At 35.0% G+C, this 23,173-nt stretch overlaps 1 protein-coding gene across 1 annotated transcript in view; it reads left to right on the top strand.

Annotated features, from left to right (window-relative positions):
- Positions 1-5,708: 5,708 nt before the first annotated feature.
- LOC127791414 (uncharacterized) overlaps positions 5,709-23,173 on the top strand; it is a 55,239-nt gene continuing 37,774 nt past the window's right edge. Inside the window, exon 1 of the mRNA XM_052321282.1 lies at positions 5,709-5,942. Coding sequence (XP_052177242.1) covers positions 5,865-5,942 — 78 coding nt within the window. The 5' untranslated portion in view covers positions 5,709-5,864. The remainder of the gene's footprint in view (positions 5,943-23,173) is intronic.

Raw genomic sequence — 23,173 nt, 5'->3', positions numbered from 1 at the left:
TTGCCCGAAAATTTAAGCTTAGGGTTATAGAGATTCAACCACGTCAGGTGATTAACTTTGATCGTCAAAAACCATCGGCCACGGTGGGCAGTGGCAACTGCCAAGGACATTTATCAATTATGGCCAAAAATTAAAATTAAAATTTACAAAATCCAACTGTTAATCTGACCCACTTTTGTGTATGTTAACCCCCCCCCCCCCCCCCCGACATGGTGTTTCTAGTAGTAGGCTTTGATCACATGAATCTCCAGTCACCGGTGGCCACTGGTGGTGAGGGTTGTGGTAGGTTCAAGTTGTTTTTAAAGGATATGTATTGGATATATTTTGAGGAAAAAAAATAATAAAAATAATCTTAATAACTTTTATTCTACTATATACTGTTGTTGTAACAACTCACATTGAGCAATAGGACGACCGGAACAACTTACCCTGATGGGCTTACGCGAAATTCCCAGGAGGTCACCCATCCTTGAACTTCCTTAGTTCAAGCGCGCTTAACTCTAGAATTATTTGCCTACATTCAGCCCAAAAGGTATCCAATTGGTGTTGTTTCCTTCCTTACTTATTCTCGATACATACTTCCCTTCTCTAGACTCTTGGGGTACTTGGGAGACCAAATCCTCCAAACAAGGCTACTCAGAGGCATAAGAATAAGATGATGCGTCTATTTCCCCAGCTTTTTAATTGACCAGATATAAATTTGGAGGACCAAATTCTTTTAAGAGAGGGAGAGATTGTAACGACTCGTTAGTGGGTCTAGAGTTTTACTTAAATTATGAATTATTATGTGTGATAAATTGGTCTCAAGAATTAGGTGTTATAAAATTGTGATGTGCCTAATTTAAGGGATTGAGTTTTTTAAAGAAAACTTGGGTTGAAACCAAATGTATTGGGCTATGTTTTATTTAAGATGAAGTTGTGAAGCCCTTGGGCCTAAGAAATAATGGGGCCATTGTGTTGGGCTAATGAAATGGGTAATGGGCCCATGAGCATAAAAATTTGTGTATTTTAATTTATCAAAAAGAATGAATTATGAAAAGTTTAATGAGGGCTTAAAGTTTGTTTATTGTGTATGTGAAAAGTAAGGGTGAAATGGGAATTTCATGAATGAGTGTTTATTATAAATGAATTTATGGGTGTTATTGGGTATAAAGGAAAATGGAAAAGAAAAAAAAGAGAGGCAAAAGACTAAAATGGGTTTAATGAGTTGTGGTGTGTGTGTAAGAAGAGGGGCAAAGTGGTAATTTGGCCAAGGGGGTGGTTGGAAAGTTGATGGCGGCCATCATTCCCCCACACTTATTTCTTTTCCTTGTCACCCTTTCTCTCTCATTCCCTCATCTCCCGATTGGTCTTCATCATCATCTTCTTCTTCTTCCATTGTCAATCTCCATTGAAGCTTCAAGGGTGGAAGTTGCAGTTGGCTGTTCTTCTCTTTGGACCAAGCATCACAAGGCAAGTTCCCTTACTTGTTTCTTTTTGGAGGCAAGTTCTCATTCTAAATGTAAGTTATTGTTCCTTCTATGTTATTTCAATGCAAGTCCATGTTGATTTTCCTTGTTAATGCAAACTTTGGTTCTTTTTCTCTTGATGGGTCAAGTTGGGTTCTCTTCTTGGTTCCATTGTTTTCGAATTTTCTATTTTCTTAGAAGATCTAATCTCGAGCCTATATTAATTGGTGGGTTATTTTCTCTTTTTTTTAAACTTTGTGTTTTATAATTGATGGGTCTTTTTGAAAGTTGTCGTTAGGGTCTAGCTCACCCTAAATTCTCAAATGAATGACACTTGATTGATTAGGAATTTTAGAGAAGCAGGGTTTTGGTGTATCTTGCTTGCGATGTTGAGATTTGTGGGTTATCGTCATTATTTTTAAGTTTCAAGCCTCTATTAGACGACTAAGTCCTTATTTTGTCGACTAAGTAGGTGTATGAGGTTCTATTAGTCGACTAAATTTACGCTTTTATCAACTAAGTAGGTAATTTGGTTTTTCTATTAATCGACTAAGTGTTTCAATCGGTCGACTAAGTCTTCTTCATCGGTTGACTAAGTCCCTAGTTGGTCGACTAACTCTTTTATTTGGTCAACTAACAGAATGCATTAATTCTTTTTGTTGACTAACCTTTTGTTTCAATCAACTAAGTGGATTTATGGGTTTCTGTTAGTCGACAAAATGGCTTCCATTTGTTGACTAACTATATCATTTTTGGTCCGATTCTTCTCTAATATTTGTAATTCTTCCACAAAACTCTTGTGATGTTTTAGTTAGCTTCAAAACCCAACTTGTGAATATATAGGTGTTCTAAACGGGGAAGTTAATTAATGGTGAGAATTGAAATTGAAAATCATGAGATTTTAATGGTGAATTCATGTAATCAACTTGTTTGACCTTGAGAAATGGTATGGACATGAATCTCAATGAATAATGCTAAATCATGTGATGAAAATATCATTGGCTCGTGTTAGGATATAATCTTGAAATGTCTAAGTGTGAATGATGATCATGATGAGAACATTTTGAATAATGAAGCATGTTCAATATATTTACTTGAAACCTTTATGAGCATTACATGGTATTATTCTTTGCGCACCTATTATTTTGCACAATGGTTATGTACCACGGGATAAAAAAAAGATATCCTGAAGAACGCCTAACGCATGTAAGGTGGCTATAAACCTAGTAGGTGATGCTTTAGCCATAGGTATGGCTAAATGATTTTTGTTGTATATGTGTATGCATTCATGGTAAAGTAAGGCCTGGTGAGCCAATGTGACAGGTCCGAATCTATGTCATGAGAAATGAAACGATGTATAAAATGCACAATAACAATGGCATGGGAATGATTTTAATGATGGAAACTAATGGAAAATACTACTCGTACTTGGGAAGTCAGGTATATTACACTTTGATTTATCCATGCCTTAACTCTATTGCCCTATCTGTTGTATTATATGCTTGCTGAGTCTTGTGGCTCACCTTATTTATTCTTGTCATTCCAAGTAAGGAAAAAGCAATTGCTAAGGGCGATTCCAATGAGGTTAGAGCCCGAGTTTAGTGGTGTATAGAGATATCCTAGCCGAAAAAGGTCCATGGGAGTGATTTGTTTTGAGGGCATGTAGAGTTAGGTTCATTTTGTAATTGATATTTGCTCTTATATTTTGATTTGTATAGCCATTGAACCCAATGGAACATGTAAGTTAAATTGTCATTGGAAATGTTTTATTTTGGTTTCTAATGATTAGTGAGTAAGAAAGAAAAAAAAATAGTGTTTAATATGAGTTATTATTTCTGTATCCATTTTGTGACGACCTTCTTTCAGATTTCCTATGCTAGCAGGATTATCCGGGAGAGGGCCACTATAATATTAGTATCAGAGCCGACCCAAGCCGTGTGTTGGGACTGTGTATTAGCCAAAGGCTGGGGGTACTAAACTAGGGACCGTGTACTAGCCCAAGTCTGGGGGTACTTTTGAAATTTCTTACTGAACACAATGTTGTGTTGAATAATGCTCCAAAAAATCTTAAAGTAACAGCTCATAATATCCAAAAAGAAATTATGAATGCAGCAACAATTGAAACTATTAATGCAATAATTCATAATGTTGGAGATGATTTCTTTTCTATCTTAGTTGATGAGTCTCATGATGTGGCAAGACAAATGGATGTTCTATTGCATTATGTAAATAAAGAGGGAAGTGTCATTGAATAGTTTTCTTGGTATAGTTCATATTAATGATACAACTTCATTATCACTTAAAGTAGCAATATAATCATTGTTCTCAAAACATGGGTTGAGTTTGTCAAAATTATGTGGTCAAGGCTATGATGGAGCTAGTAACATGATGGAAGAATTCAATGGTCTTACAAGTCTTATTTTAAGAGAGAATCAATTTGCTTTCTATATTCATTGTTTTGTTCATTAACTTCAGTTGACTCTTGTAGTAGTTGCAAAAAGTCATAGTCAAATTGTTTTTTTTTTCAATTCTCCTAGTAATGTTTTGAATGTTTGTGTAAGCGTTGAGATATTTTAAGAGAAAAGTAAGAAAATATAGTCATTGAAGCATTGAGTAATGAAGAAATTAATTACAAGTGGACGTGGTGTAAATAAAAAAATAGTCTCCAAAGACCCAGTGATACACGGTGGGGATCACATTATGGTACATTGATGAACTTGATTGTTTTATATTCCTCTGTTATTAATGTACTAGAAAATGTTGAAAAAGATGGTAAAAGTTCAGAGCAAAAATGTGAAACTTGTACTTTATTGAGTTTAATTCAATCTTTTGAGTTTGTATTCAACTTGTATTTTGAAAAATGTCTAGGGCATTACAAGTGAGTTTTCATAAGCATTGCAAAAAAAAGATCAAGATATTGTAAATGCCATGACATTGGTTAAATTATCCAAACAAAGTTTACAAACAATAAGGGATGATGGATGAGAATTGTTACTTAATGAGCTTTCCTCTTTTTGTGAAAAATATTAGATTGTAATTCTGAACATAACTGATGTTTATGTTGTTCTGGACGCTCAAGGCGTAATGCTGTATATCATACTAATATGCATCATTAAAGAGTCGAACTTTTTTACTAGGTGATACATAAACAGCTTCATGAGCTCAACAATTGTTTCATAGAAATAAATACTGAGTTACTTCTTTGCATGACATGTTTGAATCCAAATAATTATTTTTATATTTTTGACAAGGATAAGTTGGTTCGTTTTGCTCAATTTTATTCATTAGAATTTTTTGAAGTTGATTTTATGACACTTAAGAATCACTTAGGGACTTATACAATTGATGTGTAGTCTGATAATAAATTTTTGAAGGTTAATGGGATTGGTGGTTTTGCAAAGAAATTAATCCTAACAAAAAAGAATATTGTACGTATATCCATTGATGTATATGTTTGTGAAATTAGTTTTAATTCTTCCTATTGCTATTGCAATAGTTGAAAGAACTTTCTCAAACATGAATCTCGTTAAGAATCGTTTATGCAATTGAATTGGTGATCAACTGATGAATGATTGTTTGGTTATTTATATTGAGAAGAAAACATTTAATACAATTGATAATGAAAAAATTATGCAACGGTTTCACAATATAAATACTTGACGAGAGTATCTATAATTTTGTGAAGATCTAAATGTAAGTATAATATTTTTTATTTTTGAAATTAATTTTTTTTTTTTACAAAAACTGTGTTTGAGTTTCTATAAAAATACTATAATGATGTTTGATATGATATTTTAATATTATATTATAATATTTTTTATTAATATAAATAATTAAATTATAATTTTTTATTTTTTATTTTCATTTTTCGTCATCTACTTAAATATTCTAGCTCTACCCCTGCGTGCTTGTTGGACGGACAGGGGGAGGGGGATTGAAGAAGGAGGGCTTCCACGCTCTACTTGTTCTCTCCTCTTTGTTGTATATAATGCATATATTATATATCACATATAAATATATATATATATATTTATATATCAGCCGAGAGAAAGGGAAGAGAGAAAGCTGAGAAATAATAATATAAATTTTAAGTATTGACAATTCCTTAGTATATAAATTTTATTATTATGTGTGGGGAACAACACTATCAATACTTAGTGCCCAAGTAAAGTTATAAAGTGTTTTATTTTAATTCAATGATGATTCAACCCTTCTTTTGTTAATTCCGCCAATTACAAGGAAGCCATGTGAGCCACCTTATCTCTTATTCAGATGCCTCTCAAATCCGTTTTGGAGTCCGAATATGAATGAATGTTCACATATGTATATATATATATATATATCTATATGTATGTATGTATGCATCATCGTTCTTCTTGTGTTTCTCAGTGGAATTAAGATCATCAGCTAGCTTAGATGGACACTGCAAGTGCAAGAGAAGAGCAACGGCGTCAAGAACTAGAGAAGCTTCTCCGGCAATGGAGTCCCCCGGAGGTTCCTGTTCACAGCATTTACCCTAGAAAAAGCTTCTTCAGCTTCCGGCGAGATCAACACTACGAGATCCATAAACTGAAGCAGACGGTGCCGATCCGCGGCGAATACGTCGAGCTCCACTTACTCGACACGCAAGCCGTTCGGCATCACATGACCAGGTACCGAGACCTCCATTTCGGCCTAGTCCAAGTCGCCGTGAAGCCTCTCACCGCAGCCGGCTTGGACTGCTCTATTCTAGTCTGCCTCCGCGACTGTCGCTTTCTCAAGTTTCGCCCGTCCCTTCTGGCGGTGGCTCAAGCTTCTCTCCGCCACGGACCCATTTATTTTGACTGCTATCCAAGCTATCCGGTAGCGCTTTCGGACGCCGCGAAGCCCATGACTTCGACTCTCAGCATCAAAATTGAGAGTCCCCGAAATGTTGAGCTGAGTTCATCGGATATAGCCGTCGAGTATAGGGTTTACTATCGAGTAGGCAGCGATGCTTTTTATGGCTCAAAGAAGTCTCTCTCCGTCGGGGAGACTACTTTCGTGGAGACCAATCTGGTGGGCGGCGGCCGTGCCGTTCCGAGGACTATCCAGTTTGATACGTTTGAAGTGCCGGAAAGATGGATGGATAGAACAGAGCCCACCAACAATGGCGATTGACACTTGCATGTAAGTATGGATCCTTTTTATTTGTAGTTTCCTGCGTGGTTTGTATGTGCGCGCGCGCATGTAATCTCTTGTTAACATGGAATCAGAGAGAGTGCAGCGCAATTACCAATAACATAATGATTGGGAATTGCTCCTCCAATTTTTAGTAGTTCCCAAAGTTCAACTCAAGTCCGTATAGAGAATACTCTTAATTAGCCGCAGGATAAGTTAAACAGCGGGCATGGCAGTAGAGATCGCAAATGGGCCGAGCGGGCCATGGGCCCGGCTGGCCAGCCCGCCTCCCAGCCCAATCTAGTCTAGCTCGGTACTGTAACAAACAGGTCGGGTTGTCCCAGCATTGTAGCAAATAGGTTGGGCTAGTATTTTATGGCTCATGGCTCGGCTTGACCTTGCCCGCTTGGCCCGTTTATTAAGGGCCATTGGGCTGGGCCAAGCCCCCGGCCATTCCCATTGCCCGGCCTGATCCATCTCCTTTCCTGGCCAAATTCAGCCCGGTCAACCAAATGGGTGGGCCAAGCGGGAGGTGAGTCGAGTCGGCCCATTTGTCATCTTCACATGGTGGGCAAATAATACATTAAGATTAATATTAGTAGGTCACAACTTCGATATTCAGTCTAAACAAAGACCAAAGGTCCGATTGTGATTTATCTCTTTTGTTGAAATCGAGGGTACGAACGATGAAAAATTACGTAAGAACGATAATTCCGAGGAGTACTCTTAATTAATTAAGAGACTACTTATGTTCAAATAATTAAAAATAATAATAATAGTAGAACGGAAGAATACTTTTATTGAGATTATTTTTTAACATTCTACCTCAAATAAGTACAAGAGCCACGTCTTCATATATAATGAAAATCACACAGATAAATATATTGAGTCCAATTAATAAAGGGGTCTGAGATGTTGAGGAAGGAAGGATGGGAAATTCTATTTGCAGCCAAGATTTTGCTCTTTGTAGTCATAAGTAAAAAAAAAATATAATTACCATTAACTATTATTTTTATTACTTTTTACAATCACTTATATTCTAAAATTACACTTTCCCACATATCTCATATCTCACGCACAGTCACAACCCACACATCATCTTCTCTACTCGTTGTCTCTATTTTATCGCTTGCTGTTAGTTTGTCGCTGGAGTTACCTTGTCTCGCTGGAATTTTCAAATAATGAATTTGGATTTTTGATTTTGCAACTGGTTTAAATTCGAAGGTTTTAGTACAATGATCGAGAAATCCATAGTTTCCCGAACCTTATATCTTTAATTTTTTTATATTTTATTTTTTATGCAAGTATTTGACAAACCTAATTCTTAATTAAATAGTTTTGATTAACATGTTTTTTTTATACTTATTTTTTTTATTTAAGTATTACACTTGAATAATTTAATTTTAAGAAAATAAATACATATTTTTTATACTTGATTTTATGTAAAAAAAACATATTATTTTTTACATAAAATATGTTTTTTATCTAAGTATTGCACTTGATTTTATGTAAACAAATACATATTTTTTTTATACATATTTAAAAAAAACAAATATATAAAAAAATAATATTTTATGTAAGTATAGATTTTCCGAACCCGTGGGTTCCCCGAACTGAAGGGTTCGGGAAACACATCTTTATTATTATTTTTTTTATGTAATTATTTTCCAAACCTATTTTTAATTAAATATTTTTTATTAACATATTTTTAATACTTAATTATTTTATCCAAGTATTGGACTTGAATAATTTAATTTCTAAAAAAATAAATGCATACTTTTTCATAAATTTTATTTAATATACGGGAAAATTGATAGTGGTGATTTTTTTTTGTATTTTATATTTTAATTTTTTTATAGTGATGATTTTACACCTTTAATTTTTTTTTTATTTTTTATCCAGTTATTTATAAATTGAAATAAAAAATATTTGTAAACTTGACACTCCGAATCTTAGGTTGCGTTCTCTTAATTTAGTGTTTTCAAGTCATTTTTAGTTTTCAATTTTCTAAAATAATGAAAACGCGTTCTCTTTGTTGTTTTTTAAAAATGCATTTTTGAAATCAAAAAAAAAAATTATAAAGAAAACTAAAAACAACAAAAAGTTATTTTGAGTGTTTTCATCCAAAACAAACTCAAAACTCAAAACATGTTTATTTATTTATTTATTCATATTTTATTATTGATGGGAAAAAATATTATAAAATTCATTAACTTTAAATTGTATATATTTTTTTAATAATATATTAACATTAAATATTTATAATTTACTTAATAATCAAATTTATTGAATAAAATATCATTAAAAAAATATTTTAAAATTTCAAAAAGAACACGTTTTCTAATTTTCTATTTTGAAAAATAGTTTTTCAAAATGACAAAGAGAACGCATTTTCAATTTTCTAAAAACTAACTACCAAAATAGAAAACTGAAAATGAATTCAAAATTCAAAATTCAAAATTCAAAATTCAAAATTAAAAATTGAAAAGCAAAGAGAACGCGGCTTTAAGATTCAGAGAAAGTCATGTTTCCCAAGTCCTAGGATTTGGGAAACATGGCTTCCCCCGAACCCTAGGATTCAAGGAAGCCCAAATTTCCCGAATCCTAGAGTTCAGGAAATACCATATTTTTCGAACCGAAAATACCATGTTTCCCGAATTCTGGGGTTTGGGAAACATGGCTTTCCCCGAACCTTAGGATTTGGGGAAGCCCAAATTCCACGAATTCTAGGGTTCGAGAAAGACTTCCCCTAATCTTGGGGTTCAGAAAGATGGATTTCCTAGAGTTTTTCGAATCCAACTTCCTGACCTCCTACAATAGACACTAATACATACATACAGATATTATTATAATTCTCAAAACTTGTTTACTTACTTTGTAACATCTCGCTCGAGCGATAGAAAGAACCGGAACAACTTACCCTGATGGGCCTACACGAACTTCCCAGGGGGGTCACCCATCCCTGGATTACCCCAGGTTAAGCACGCTTAACTTGGGAGTTCTTTGCCAACATTCAGCCCAAAAGGTATTCAGCTGGTGTTGTTTCCTTTCTTACACTATCCTCAATATATACTAATTTCTCATGTGCTTAAGGGGGGGAGAATGTAATACCCCGAGAGCCCAGAGAAGTTAGTATATATCGAGGATAGTGTAAGAAATGAAACAACACCAGCTGGATACCTTTTGGGCTGAATGTTGGCAAAGAACTCTCAAGTTAAGCGTGTTGACCTGGGGTAATCCAGGGATGGGTGACCCCCCTGGGAAGTTCGTGTAGGTCCATCAGGGTAAGTTGTTCCGGTCCTTCTTATCGCTCGAACGGGATGTTACAAATGGTATCAGAGCCGACCCTTGGCGAAGGCGGTCCGATGAGGGCGGGGAGTGGCGCCGGGGCTTGAGGGCCTGTACAAGGAGCGACTTCTGACAAGCTTCTAGGATGGCAGCCCCCAAGGGGAGATCTGAGACCTGTTGTAAGGTCGCATGACGAGGACGTCATGTGCTCAAGGGGGGAGAATGTAATACCCCAAGAGCCCAGAGAAATTAGTATATATCGAGGATAGTGTAAGAAAGGAAACAACACCAGCTGGATACCTTTTGGGCTGAATGTTGGCAAAGAACTCCCAAGTTAAGCGTGCTTAACCTGGGGTAATCCAGGGATGGGTGACCCCCCTGGGAAGTTCGTGTAGGCCCATCAGGGTAAGTTGTTTCGGTTCTTCCTATCGCTCGAGCGAGATGTTACATACTTATTCGTAGAATGATTTGTGGTGTTTTTTTGAGTAGTTGTTATCTTTCTAGTCGAACTCTGCCCACATCGTAGTTAATATTTGACTGTAGTAATTTATGACTAACTCCGATTAACTGAGCGAAAATAACTAAATAATGGTATACGTGAAACAATATAAATGAGTGACATCTCTGTTATGGCGATGAGAAAATAACTTTATAATGGAGAGCGTGAAATAATATGAAATGAATTACAGAGTTTGGCTAGTGAGAAAAAAGTGTTATGGTAAGTGATTGCACAATATGGTTAGTTGAGCATTAAACAAAATAAAGAGTAAAATTGAATTTTTGTTCGAGACTCTTTTAGGTATATTAAAAAATGGCTACGAAAAGCAAAAAACATGACTACAAATAGAATTTCCCTTAAGGATGCTATCTCTCAGCCAACCAAGTGAAAAATAGGTAAGTTTTCAAATCGAGCCCTTATATTAAAATACAAATTATTGTCAATCCGACTTTTCTTCAAGGAAAGGCAAGCCAAAGCCTCCCCGTCAACCAAATATTCATCCCACTTTTAAATTCTTTCATAATTCAAAAAAATAACATTATTAATTTATTATATTATTTTAACTTTACAAAAAGTTAAAATCCCTATTCAATACTTAGTCCCCAAGTAAGATTTAAAAATGTGTTAGTGGATTCAATAATTCAATTTTTATATTAATTTACCCACCATTCACCACTTTACTCACAAACATATACCATCTTCTTCTTGTGTTTCTCAGTACTGGACCCAGCAGCCAGGGACGGTTTAAGAAAATTTGCGATCTTAGAGTTATTTTGATGATTTTTTAATAATATAAATAAATATTAAAATTTATTTAAAATTTACTTTATTTGTTTTTTGAGATGTAAAATTATTAATTAAATTTTTATATTCAAGTTTGGAAAGTAAATATTTTTTAATTCACAATATAGACAAGAGCAAAAGATTTAAAAATGTAAGAATTGAATAAGAAAAAAATGTAAAGAGTCAATAATTAGGCCTTACAAATTAAAAAATTACTAATTTACTTTTGGTTTTTTTTCTTTAATGTCCAAATCAGTGCTGATTCTCTAGAGAAAATTTTACCGTCCAAAAAATTATTTTATCAAATTATCCTTTTAAAATAACTCCATTTCTTGCTCTCTCTTTTTTTCGTTGCGTTACTAGTTTACACCTCACTATTTATTATCTAACATTAAAAAATAACCTGTGAACTTGGGGAGTTTGAGGGTCTACTCGTCTAAATGACTCTTCACTATTTATTATCTAATATTAAAAAATGATCTGTGAACACGGGGAGTTTAAAGGCCTCCTAATTTAAATGACACATTATTGTTTATTGTCTAACATTAAAAAATAATCTATAGACTTGGAGAGTTAGCGGCCTACTCATCCAAATAGAACAATAAAATAAACAAAATATAAATTCAAATAAAAATATCATGAAATAGAATTAATAATTTTACGTCTCAAAAAATAAAAAAATATTAAATAATTAGTGATTTTACATCCCTCTTTTTTTGGGGGCCCAGTGCCTTGAGCCAGGCTTGGGCAAGAAATATATTGTATTCTCACCGATGATAGGACAATAAGGGCGAATGGACGAACAAGCCCCTTGCATTACACATTGCAACCTAAATCATATTAATTTATACAAGATAGACTAATTATATTCAATTATATACCCAACTATCACCATAAGAAAAATGGTCTTTATTGGCAATATTTTGCTCTAGGTAATAAAGATTGTAGGCAATAATCATTTTTACCAATAGTTGTAGTGAATCATCAAAAAAAAATCTTTCTCAACAATAAAATCAAAACGCGAAGAATGGAACCCCATACCTAGTGATTTTTTAACTGTCAGGAATGAGAGCAATCATTCCCATTGGCAAACTCAAACTGTTGGAAACGAAACCCCCATGTCCAGCTATTTTTGCCCACTGGGAATAAGGTTTGCTTGGGTTTTTTCCTTCTTCCTTCTGTCTTTCTTCTTCTTCTTCCCCAACTATTGCTCGTTGTTCTTATTGTTCTCTCTGTTATAATTGTGATTCAGAATTCAAATTTGACTATGATTGAGACTTCAAATTTGATTGGAATTGGAATGTGAAATTTGACTGTGATTGTAACTTCAACTATAATTGAAGATTTATCTTCTTCGTGACTTATCAAAATTTATCTTTGTGGCTCATCTTTTAATTAGGATATAGATTTATAAAATTTAATCATTTTTTGTATATATCTATAGATGAATGGTAAATTTATAAATAAGTACACAATACCTTAGAATTATTGCAGCTATATCATTATTGTAGTAATATTATCATAGTGATATTTTGTTCTTTCTGCCCTTAATTTTTTTCGATTTGAGTTTCTTATATTAAAATTTTGTACTTGTTTATGTGTATGATGGTTTGATCATAACTTTTGTTTTTTATCTTAAATCTTAACACTCTCCCATTGGTAAGCTTTATCCCCTTCTCTTTTTCTTCTATTTGTCTATGGCCAAAGGATTCATGATAGGTTAGCAAGCTCATTGCCTAGGTTCGCGACTTAGATCTAGGTTCGCATGTTCATCTATATTAATTATATCTTTGTTTCGAGTACTTTTTTTTTTTTTTCCAAATTGCCTAAGGCCTATGTTATTTTGAATCCAATTGTAGATTTTATACTAGTGTATTTGTCCTTTTTTTTCCTCTTTAACTTTTGTTTAGCAAACTGCGACTATTAGTTTTATATAAGATTGTTAATACTATCATAGAAAATTCATGATTTTTTATAAATTTTAACAATTGATAAGATTTGGTAAGTTTTATATGAGTTTGGCATTTTACTTATCATGAAATATGGCATCAATTGATTTCAAGTTTGAAAGGCCCATCGAAGTTATAAATGGATTTCTATGAAATCTATGCAAAGTATTTTTTCTTTTTCTCACTAATAAAAGATTCTCACCTTCTATCAAAAAAATTAAAAAGTAAATATAAACTTTCGATTCCTCCAAGTTTTCTTAGTATCGCTATTGTTGCCAAACTACAACAATCGAATTTGTATGTAGGGGAACCTCAACAAATAGTCAGTAAAGCCCGATGAGACGGAGAGAGGAGCCTTCTAAAGAGATCAACAACTAAGGGCTTGACCCGTTGTCCAAAGGAGTGGAATGATGGAACATTGGAGAGGTAGGGCGAATAGGTCTCTAGGGTATAAAGTTTGTGGATGAGTCTTCCCAGAGACAAATCCAACCCATAAGTAGGGTGGACTCCAACCTACCTAATTTTTTTTTTTAAGTGAAGTAATTTTTTGGCCCAAAAAAATGATAAATTTTTTTACCTAAACTGAACCCAACCAGCCCAAGCGCAAACCCAAATTCAAACCTAAACCTAATCTATAATTCTCAATTTCAAATTTCACAATCCAACATCCAAGAGTTTGAATTCATCACTATTCCTTTCTCTCTGGTTGGAATTTCTCACCAATCGCACACCATCGACCACCATACTCCATTATTGGCCACCAACGACCTAATCTCTAGCAAACACCATGATTATCTATATTGAGATGGAGATTACTCTTGGTATTGATATAGATTTACTCATTGACAAGTTTGATCTTTTGGGGAATGGCAAGGTGCGACTTAAGTAGTTTTATAAGGCATTTGTATTGCACATTTTTGGTATTTTTTATTGTTTTTTGGTCTATTTTTAAGTTAATGAATTATATTAAATATGCATATAATGTTTGTTAAACTCCCTTTTTTTTTTTTTCTCTTATTGGTGAAGTCCACAGTAGAGTATTTTGAAGCCCCCCAAGGCACTACAAAAAAATCGATATTTTGCAACGGTTTTAAAAAATGCTGCAAAACATGGTATTTTGCGGCGTTTCTTTAACATTTTGTGGCAATTTTAAAAAATCATCGCAAAATTTAAAAATGAAATTTTGTTGTAATTTTTGAAAAATCACCATTAAATTTAGAAAATAATTTACTCTTTAAAAAATTAAGTTAAATTAACATTTACAGCAGTTTTGACGAACCGTCGCTAAATTTATTAAAAAATTAAATTTTAACTGCAAAATTTAGAAAATAATTTAATAATTAAAAAATAAAATTTATTTGAAAAATATATAAAATATTGATAATTTATAAAAATAAATTTTAAAAAAATATGTTAACTAATATTTTTATTTTTTAATCAATTATTTTATTTAATTTAATTTCATTAATTTATTCCATTATTCTTTTAAGAAATATATTTTTAATTTAATCAATTAATTTATTTTTTTAATTTATTTTAAATTTATATTAAAAAATATAAAATGTAATTCTGAAAAATAGTGGTTGGATTAGTGTATAATTAATCTACGTGGGTGTATAACAAGGAGGCTTTGCAAATCGGTTAGTTTCAAGCGCATGCACCGATACAAGAGGTCTTGGGATCCAACTAGGGAATGGGAAAGGAAGCTAGAATAAAATTCCAGCATTACCACATGGTGCACGGACATGCAGCCACATGGCGTTCCTGTGCACACACAGGCGGCCAGGCGAGCGTGCACTCACCAGAAACAACAGCGGTTTCAGAACCGCTGCTAAAGTTAAATGATTTTAGCATTTTTTAGTGATGATTCTAAAACTGCTGTAAATGTTTTAAAAACTACCGCAAAATCTATTATTTTGCAACGGTTCTTAAACCGCATCAAAAAATATAATTTGCAACAGTTACTAAAAATTGCCGTTAAATGCTCTACAACAGTTTTCAAAAATCCCTATGTGCCTTTTGTTTCATCCCAGAAGCACTTTAGGTTTTCTCTACTTATAATTTCAAAGTCTCCTCAGGGTTCTGTTTACTTTTAAAAGGTCTCTTACGATCGTTCAGTTTTTCAAGCCAAATTGTACCAAAAACTATTTATATTTTGATTTCTTTCAGCGCCATAATTCTTATCTTGAGACGTTTGCTGATGACATACCCTTCTATTTAGATATTTACGTTTCAAGGTATCTCCTTCCATTGATTCGGCTATTTAAGATTATTAATCTATCTTTTAGATCTTTGGTTTCGACTATTCTATTACCACGAAATATGGAATATTTCACACATTAACGATATATACATTTACTTGGGGTATTATATTCTCCTCCCCTTACAAAAATTTCGTAGTCAAAATTTCTTTATCCTAAATCCATCCTATCTATTGATTCTTCGAATAAGAATGGAAAATTGCTTCTCATATCTTCTTCTCACTCTCACATTATCTCCTCACTTATCAGGTTTCTCCATAGCACTTGCACTAGGTGTATTAACTTGTTCCTCAGGACTGGATCTCTTTGGTCCAAAATTTTAAATAGTTTTTCGAGGTAGGAAAGATTTTCTTGAACATCGGCAGCTTCTGTTGGCATTACTTGAGAGGGATCTGGCTCATGCTTTCAAAGTTGCGATACATGAAATACATTGTGGAGTTTGGATAGAGTCATGGGCAAAGCGAGCCAATAAACAATTGGCCCAATTCTTTCTAAAACGTCATATAACCCAATATACCTGGGACTCAACTTGCATTTCTTGTGGTTTCGAGTCACCATTCTTAGAAGGGATATCTTCAAGTACACTTTGTCGCCGACATGAAATTCCAAATTCCTTCACCTAGTGTCTACATAAGACTTTTAACAGCTCTGCGCGTATCTGATTCTTTCTTGAATAATCTTTATCTTCTCCGTAGTTACCTGAACTATTTTAGGACCCAACATTTGCCGATTTCCAACTTTGGTCCAACATATCGGGGATCTACGTCGTTTTTCGTATAATGCTTCATAAGGAGCCATACCAATACTGTTGTGATGGTTATTATTATAAGCAAATTCTACCAACAGTAGATGTTCCTCCCATATTCTTGAAAAATTTATAGCATAAGCTCTTAACATATCTTCTAATGTCTGAGTAGTTCTTTATGACTGTCCATCAATTTGGGAATGATTAGCTGTACTTAGCCTGAGCTAAGTACTTAAGCACTTTTGCAGATTTTTCCAAAATCTTGAGGTGAACCTTGGACCACATTCAGAGACAATACTTACCGGTACCCCATGAAATCTAACAATCTCATTGAGGTACTGTTGGGCAAGCTTATTAATAAGATGACCTACTTTAATGGCAGAAAGTGGGTGGACTTAGTTAATCTGTCAACGATCACCCAAATAGCATCATTTCCCTTACGGCGGTAAACCAGTTATGAAATCAATTGTGACATGTTCCCATTTCCATTCTGGGATTTCTAACGGTTGTAAACTTCCTCCCGGCTTCTGATGTTCAATCTTTATTCTCTGACACATATCACATTGATTAACATATCTTGCAATACTTTTCTTCATTCTAGGCCACCAATACATGGATTTCAAATCTCTGTATATCTTGGTGCCTCCTGGGTGAATTGAATACTTAGATCGATGGCTTTCCTTTAAGATTTCTTGCCTTAACTCTTTTACGTGAGGCACGTATATTCTTCTCTGGAATCGGAGTATGTCGTCTCTTAACTCAAATTTTGATTTCTTCACCTGACCTTACTAATCAACCCATAATTTCATTCTGTGATCTTCAGGAAGGGCTTGTCGTATTTGTTCCATCAAATTTGATTGGACGGTGAGACTGGCTACGTAGGCAAAGTTTCCTTTAGGGGTAACTCCTACTGTCATTAAACTAAAAGTCTCAACTAGCTTCTACTCGGACATCATCATCCCAACCATACAAATAGGTTCTTTTCTACTTAGGGCGTCAGCCACAACATTAGCTTTACCGGGGTGGTATTGGATGACACAATCATAATCTTTCAAGAACTGCATCCATCGACATTGCCTTATGTTTAGTTCTTTCTGGGAAAATACATACTATAAGCTTTTGTGATCGGTGAAAATTTCAAACTTTTTGCCATACAAGTAGTGTCTCCAAACTTTTAAAGTGAACACTACAACAGCTAACTCCAAGTCATGGGTCGGGTAATTTTGTTCGTGCTTCTTAAGTTGTCGGGACCTATAAGCAATTACCTTTCCATGCTACATTAACACACATCCCAATCCATTCTTCACGGCATCTGTATATACCTTATAGCCTCTTGACCCATTCGGCATAGATAATACCGAAGCGATTGTGATCCTTTCCTTAAGCATCTAGAAGCGTCTTTCACACCGATCGTCTTAATCGAACTTCACTCCCTTCTGAGTTAACTTTGTAAGGGGTGAGGCAATCTTAGAGAATCTTTTAATGAATTTTCTATAATATCCAGCTAACCCTAGAAAATCTTGATCTCAGTAACTGTGCTAGGTTGGTTCCAATCTCTTACTGCCGCTACTTTTGCTGGATCAACTGTTATCCCTTCAGCTGATATAACGTGTCCCAAAAATGCTACTTGACTTAGCTAGAACTCACATTTGAAAATTTTTGCATACAACTTGTGCTCCCTTAATGTTTGCAGTACGCTCCTTAAGTGATATTCGTGTTCTTCTTTAGAATGAGATTAAACCAAGATGCTGTCTATGAACACGATCATAAATTTGTCCAAAAATGGTTTAAAAGTTTGGTTCATCGTATCCATAAATGTTGTTGGGGCATTGGTTAATCCAAACGACATACCCAAGAATTCATATTGACCGTATAAAGATCAAAAAGTTGTTTTGGTCACATCATCTCTGCTTTGATCCTTAATTGATAATACCCTGATCTCAGGTCAATATTTGAAAATATCTTGGCCCCTTGCAGTTGATTGAATAATTTCTCAATCCTGAGAAGTGGATACTTATTCTTGATGGTTACTCTATTTAGTTGTCGGTAGTCTATACACATTCTTAAACTTTCATCCTTCTTCTGGACAAAGAAAACTGACGTTCCTCAAGAAGACATATTGGGTCTAATGAATCCCTTATCCAACAACTCTTGAAGTTGAACCTTTAATTCCCTTAATTCCGTGGGAGCCATCTTATAAGGTGGTATGGAGATTGGACTTGCCCCCGGCACAATCTCTATTGAGAATTCAATTTTTCATTGCGGGGGTAATCTTGATAATTCTTCGGGAAACACATCCCCAAATTCTTTAACTACTAGCACGTCTTTTATTTTTACGAGGTCTTCTATCTTTTCTTGGACATGTGCTAGATACCCATAAGCTCCCTTTCACAACATCTTGTCTGTTTTTAAAGCAAAGATTCATCTCCTTTCATTTCTTCTACCTTGACCCTAAATTTAATAATCGAGTCTCTATTCCTAAGACTCTGGCCTTACAATCCATCATGGCATTGTATTTTGTTAGGAAATCCATACCTAGGATCACATCGAAATCTTAGATTTCAAGAAGAATTAGGTCCATTAGGTACTTAGATTCTCCTATTTGAATTTTCTTACTTTGGTACCCTGATGAGGTTTCTAGAGATTTTCCCATAGATAAGTTCTTCCTCTAGCACTTTGGCTAATGCATGTGAAATAAACGAATGGGCAGCTCCTGAGTTTATTAGAACATGCATAGGAAGACCAGAAGTAAACACGATACCTTGAATGATAGTTGTGTCCTCTGTCGTGTCAGGTTGAATATTCTTCCCTACTGGACTCTCGGATTTCCCGTTGGCCCTGAGGCTGTCCCATCTGCTTTGGCTTTGGACAATCTCTTGACAAATGTCCTAGCTAATTACAATTGTAACAAATGGGTCCTTTCTTGGGGAAATTCCAGTTGAGATACCCTTCTTCCCCACAGTTGTAGCAGTTATTCGTCCCTTGTCTGCATAGCCTCCTAGGGTGCTACTTGCCACATTTCGAACAGGGCTTACTAGGCTTAACCTTAGATTTCTTGGGGTCCAACTTTCTTATGCTCAGCCTAGATTTGGAGGCTTGCTAACTTGTCCTTGGATAGCCTCAATCCGATTTAAGTTAGCCTCAGTAGTCATTGCCTGTAACATTACTTCAGCATAGGACTGGGCACTCACATTACTAAGGGCCTTCTGGATCCTTAGTTTCAACCTTCCTAGGAATTTCTATGCTTTTATCCTTTCATCCTTCTTGTATATCAGCATGTACTTGATTATCCAGGTGAAAGCATCTTCACATTGCGCCACAGTCATATCCCTAGCCTGTTTCAAGTCCATGAATTCCCTCTCTTTTGTCATTCTTAGGCTAAACGGGAAAAACTTGTCATTGAATAGCTCTTTGAATCGTTCCCAATTGATGTATTGTATTCCAACTTATGCTTGAGTGGCCATCGTCCTCTTCGTTCCCCTCCACCATCTTCCTATGCCTTGTCTTGTAACATAAAGGTGGCACAATTAACTTTCTCATCTTCACTACAGTGAAGGTGATCTGTTAACTTCTCTGTTTACTCAATCCAAAACTTCCTTTCACTAGGGTCAACTCCAAGCTTTCCTTGGAAAGCTTATGGGTTTTGTCAATGATATAAATATAGCATACTGGATGTATGTCCTTCTTGGGGTTGTATTCCTTGCATGACTCCCACCATGCTTCCCAAAATTCTTTTAATTTGGTTCAACCAGACACCATTCACTATTTCTTCTTCCCGACTCGAGCCACTTCTGGAAACGTTATTAGCACGTCCTTCAGTATCTCTTTGATGGTTTGGTATCATAGGTTCTATAGTAAAGGTTCAGCTGTAAAGGTTCAACGACTGTTTACCATCTGAAAACATGGTTCCCTATTAGATCACGAAATTTCTCATCCAAAAAATTTCAACTTAAATACCTCATCATTAATTAAAATAGTGAATCATATTTCTTATAGATTCTCAAAATATCAAGAGTACAACACTATTTGAAACAACATTCAACAAAAGCTAATACAAACTACTAGGTGTCCTTTCACTTAGGACTAGCGAACCTCCAAATCTATGCATCAGCTTCATCTTTAGACTCTAAGGTAGGTCCCTCGGGGTTATTTTGTGATTCCTTTGAGTCCATCTCATTATCAGAACTAATATACTCGAATTGAAGGGGATCATTTTCAATCTCAATTTCAACTACATTTTCTTCTTCTTCTTTGTCTTCACTGGGATCTTCCTCTTTTGATTCTTCCATGGGCTCTTCTTCAATTACATCTTCATATAGTTCATCTAACAAGTGATGAATCCTCTCCAAAAAATAGAAAAATAGGTTGAAGTCTTTGTTTTGCGGAACCCATTCAACAAAAGTTTTTAGCTCTCATTCAAGGATGTCAATTAGAAAATCTATTTGAAATTGGGCTAGGTTAGGCCATTAGTGATAGTTAGGTGGTATATCTTCGATAATATCTTCCATTTTTTCCAAGAACTCATAAATATTCTCATTGCGATCTGACTCCCTTGAGTTAATTTAGTTAGCCCAATGGTCTGCTAAAACTTGTTCAAGAAAATTTCTAGCCACCCTAACAATTTATCATAAAATCCCATTAGCAATTCTATCAAAAACTTTGAATCTCACAATTCTAATCTCCTAAGGCTTTCACTAGGTCTCTAGTGTTCAGATGAATCATTCTTCTCTAGGTTTTCTACTAAGTTTGCTCTGATACCAACTGTAACATCTCATTTTTTCCAGACGTGTTATAACTTAGGAAATTCTAGATTATATTTTTTTTTTTTAACAATCTTCGCATGCTTAAGACAATCATTCTAGAATTCTCAAAATTTCCATCTATTTACCTAGCATGATATTCATCATACATTACATACGCTAGGCTAGATATTTCATCAATAACAGAAGTATGGAATCCAACCTAACTTTTAACATTAACCACAAATTCGATCATACATCAATAACTTTCAAAACGTTCCGAATTCAAAGTAGCAGACTTAAATACATAGTTGCATAATCATAAAACCAAACAACATACACTTGGTAAGTGTCATTATATGCTTCTTCCATACCTGCATCTGCTACATCTTCATTTGAAACGTTTGAATACTTTATGGACAAAGTCCAAGTTAGATGATGAATCACCATGTTTCATGCACGGATGCAAAATGTAAAATGTCCTCATTCCTTTCATTTGAGCCAACAACACCTTATTGCTACTCTTCATTTTTACGACCTCCTTACCAGGCCGAGGTGTATGGGGGCACCCTTGGTAGAGCAACGATGCCTATTCATACTCTCAAACATATGCGATGCATGATCAATAATATCACCGTGAGCATATGCATGTTTCATCATAACATGTGAATGCAATCTACGTGATATATAGCAAAACAAGGCATGTCAACATGCTAAAACCATTTACATAAAACCTGGTCTAGGGTCGAACCACTTACCAGTCAAAACCATTTGCATGAAACTAAATCCAATTATGGTAGAACCACTCACCTTGAAAGCAATTAGCACCGAAACCTTGAAGTATGTGTTAACCTTGATTAACGTGTCAAAACCTAATAATCACACCACTGCTTAAACCTCAACGCCTTAGTGATCCCTGGCCATTACATTTACTCAAGAAGTTCAATATCCTATTTTTATTCTAACTTCCTCATAATTTCTCATATTTTTCATAAACCCTCTTTTTCAAAATTCCATAATAAATATTTCTCAAATATTTTTTCACAAAAAAACATAAAATAATTTTCTAAAAAAAAAAATCCAAAAAATACCTATGCTCCACGTACCCTCACACGCCCGCGCATGAACTATGAGTGAAAAGCTAGCATGTGCTCCTCATGCGTCGATCATCTTCAACCTTATTCCGGTCACCAGCGATGCTCCGATGGTCGGTTTCTTCCTCCGACCTTGGCCTACTCCTTACTCCAATCACGATGGAACTCTTGGGTGCTCGAAATGATGACCGAAAGTGCCTTGATCAGGTGTTTTAAACCTCGACTCGGGTAAACCCTTGCGATTCTAGCCAAGCTCGAACACCACTCAAACGAACTCCAAAACTTCTCAAATTCTCCAGAAATTATCCTTACTTACTCAAGAACAAAAGCCCCTTATCCTTCTCCCTCAATTCTTCCTCAAACACTCAAATTCTCGAGTTTAATTTTTGAAGTTTTCGACTACCCTTAAACCTCTATTTGTACTCGAATTCAAGCCATGTTTAGCCATTCCTTGTCAAACTCGACCCTTTAATGCCCTAATACAACCGTAGATCACCTCAAATCATCATGATTATCCTTGAACACCCTTACCCGATTTTTCGATGACCTTTAGCCATACCTCATCTTACTGACATCAAATCACGGCCATTCTTGGCTCATACCCTACCCAAATTGACTCCCCATGCCCTAGAACCCATGATGGACCTTGAGGCGACCCTTCTCGATAGCATCAAGAGGCTGGCCAACGGTGGCAGTGGTGGTCGGCGATGGCCATGGCTATTTTTAGGAAAATTGCACGTAGACCCTTACAAACTTCCAAACTTCAATTGAGCCTTTCCATACACCCCTTAGAGTTTCTAAAAATTCCACAATGAACCTATGAATTTTCTCTTTAACATTTTATCCCTCAAGTTTCGTTTTACTACTTTTGGCCAAGTTTCAAAATTACACTTAGGCCTAATTTATGTCAGATTACATTTTGGCGACGAATCCTTTTGTTTCATCCCGGAAGCACTTCAGGTTTGCTCTACTTATAATTTCAAAGTCTCATCAGGGTTGCGTTGACTTTTCAGAGGTCCCTTATGATTGTTAGATTTTTCAGGCCGAATTATAGCTGTATCGAAAACTATTTCTATTTCAATTTCTTTCAGCATCGTAAATCTTATCTCGAGACATTTGCTGATGACATACCCTTCTATTTAGACATTTACATTTCGAGGTATCTCCTTCCATTGATTCGACTGTTTAAGATTATTAAACTGTCTTTTAGATCTTTGATTTCGACTAT

The sequence above is a fragment of the Diospyros lotus genome, chromosome 15 (assembly GCF_014633365.1).
Source record: "Diospyros lotus cultivar Yz01 chromosome 15, ASM1463336v1, whole genome shotgun sequence".
Taxonomy (NCBI): domain Eukaryota; kingdom Viridiplantae; phylum Streptophyta; class Magnoliopsida; order Ericales; family Ebenaceae; genus Diospyros; species Diospyros lotus.
The sequence above is the reverse complement of the archived record's forward strand: the minus strand, read 5'-3'. Positions and strand labels throughout refer to the sequence as shown.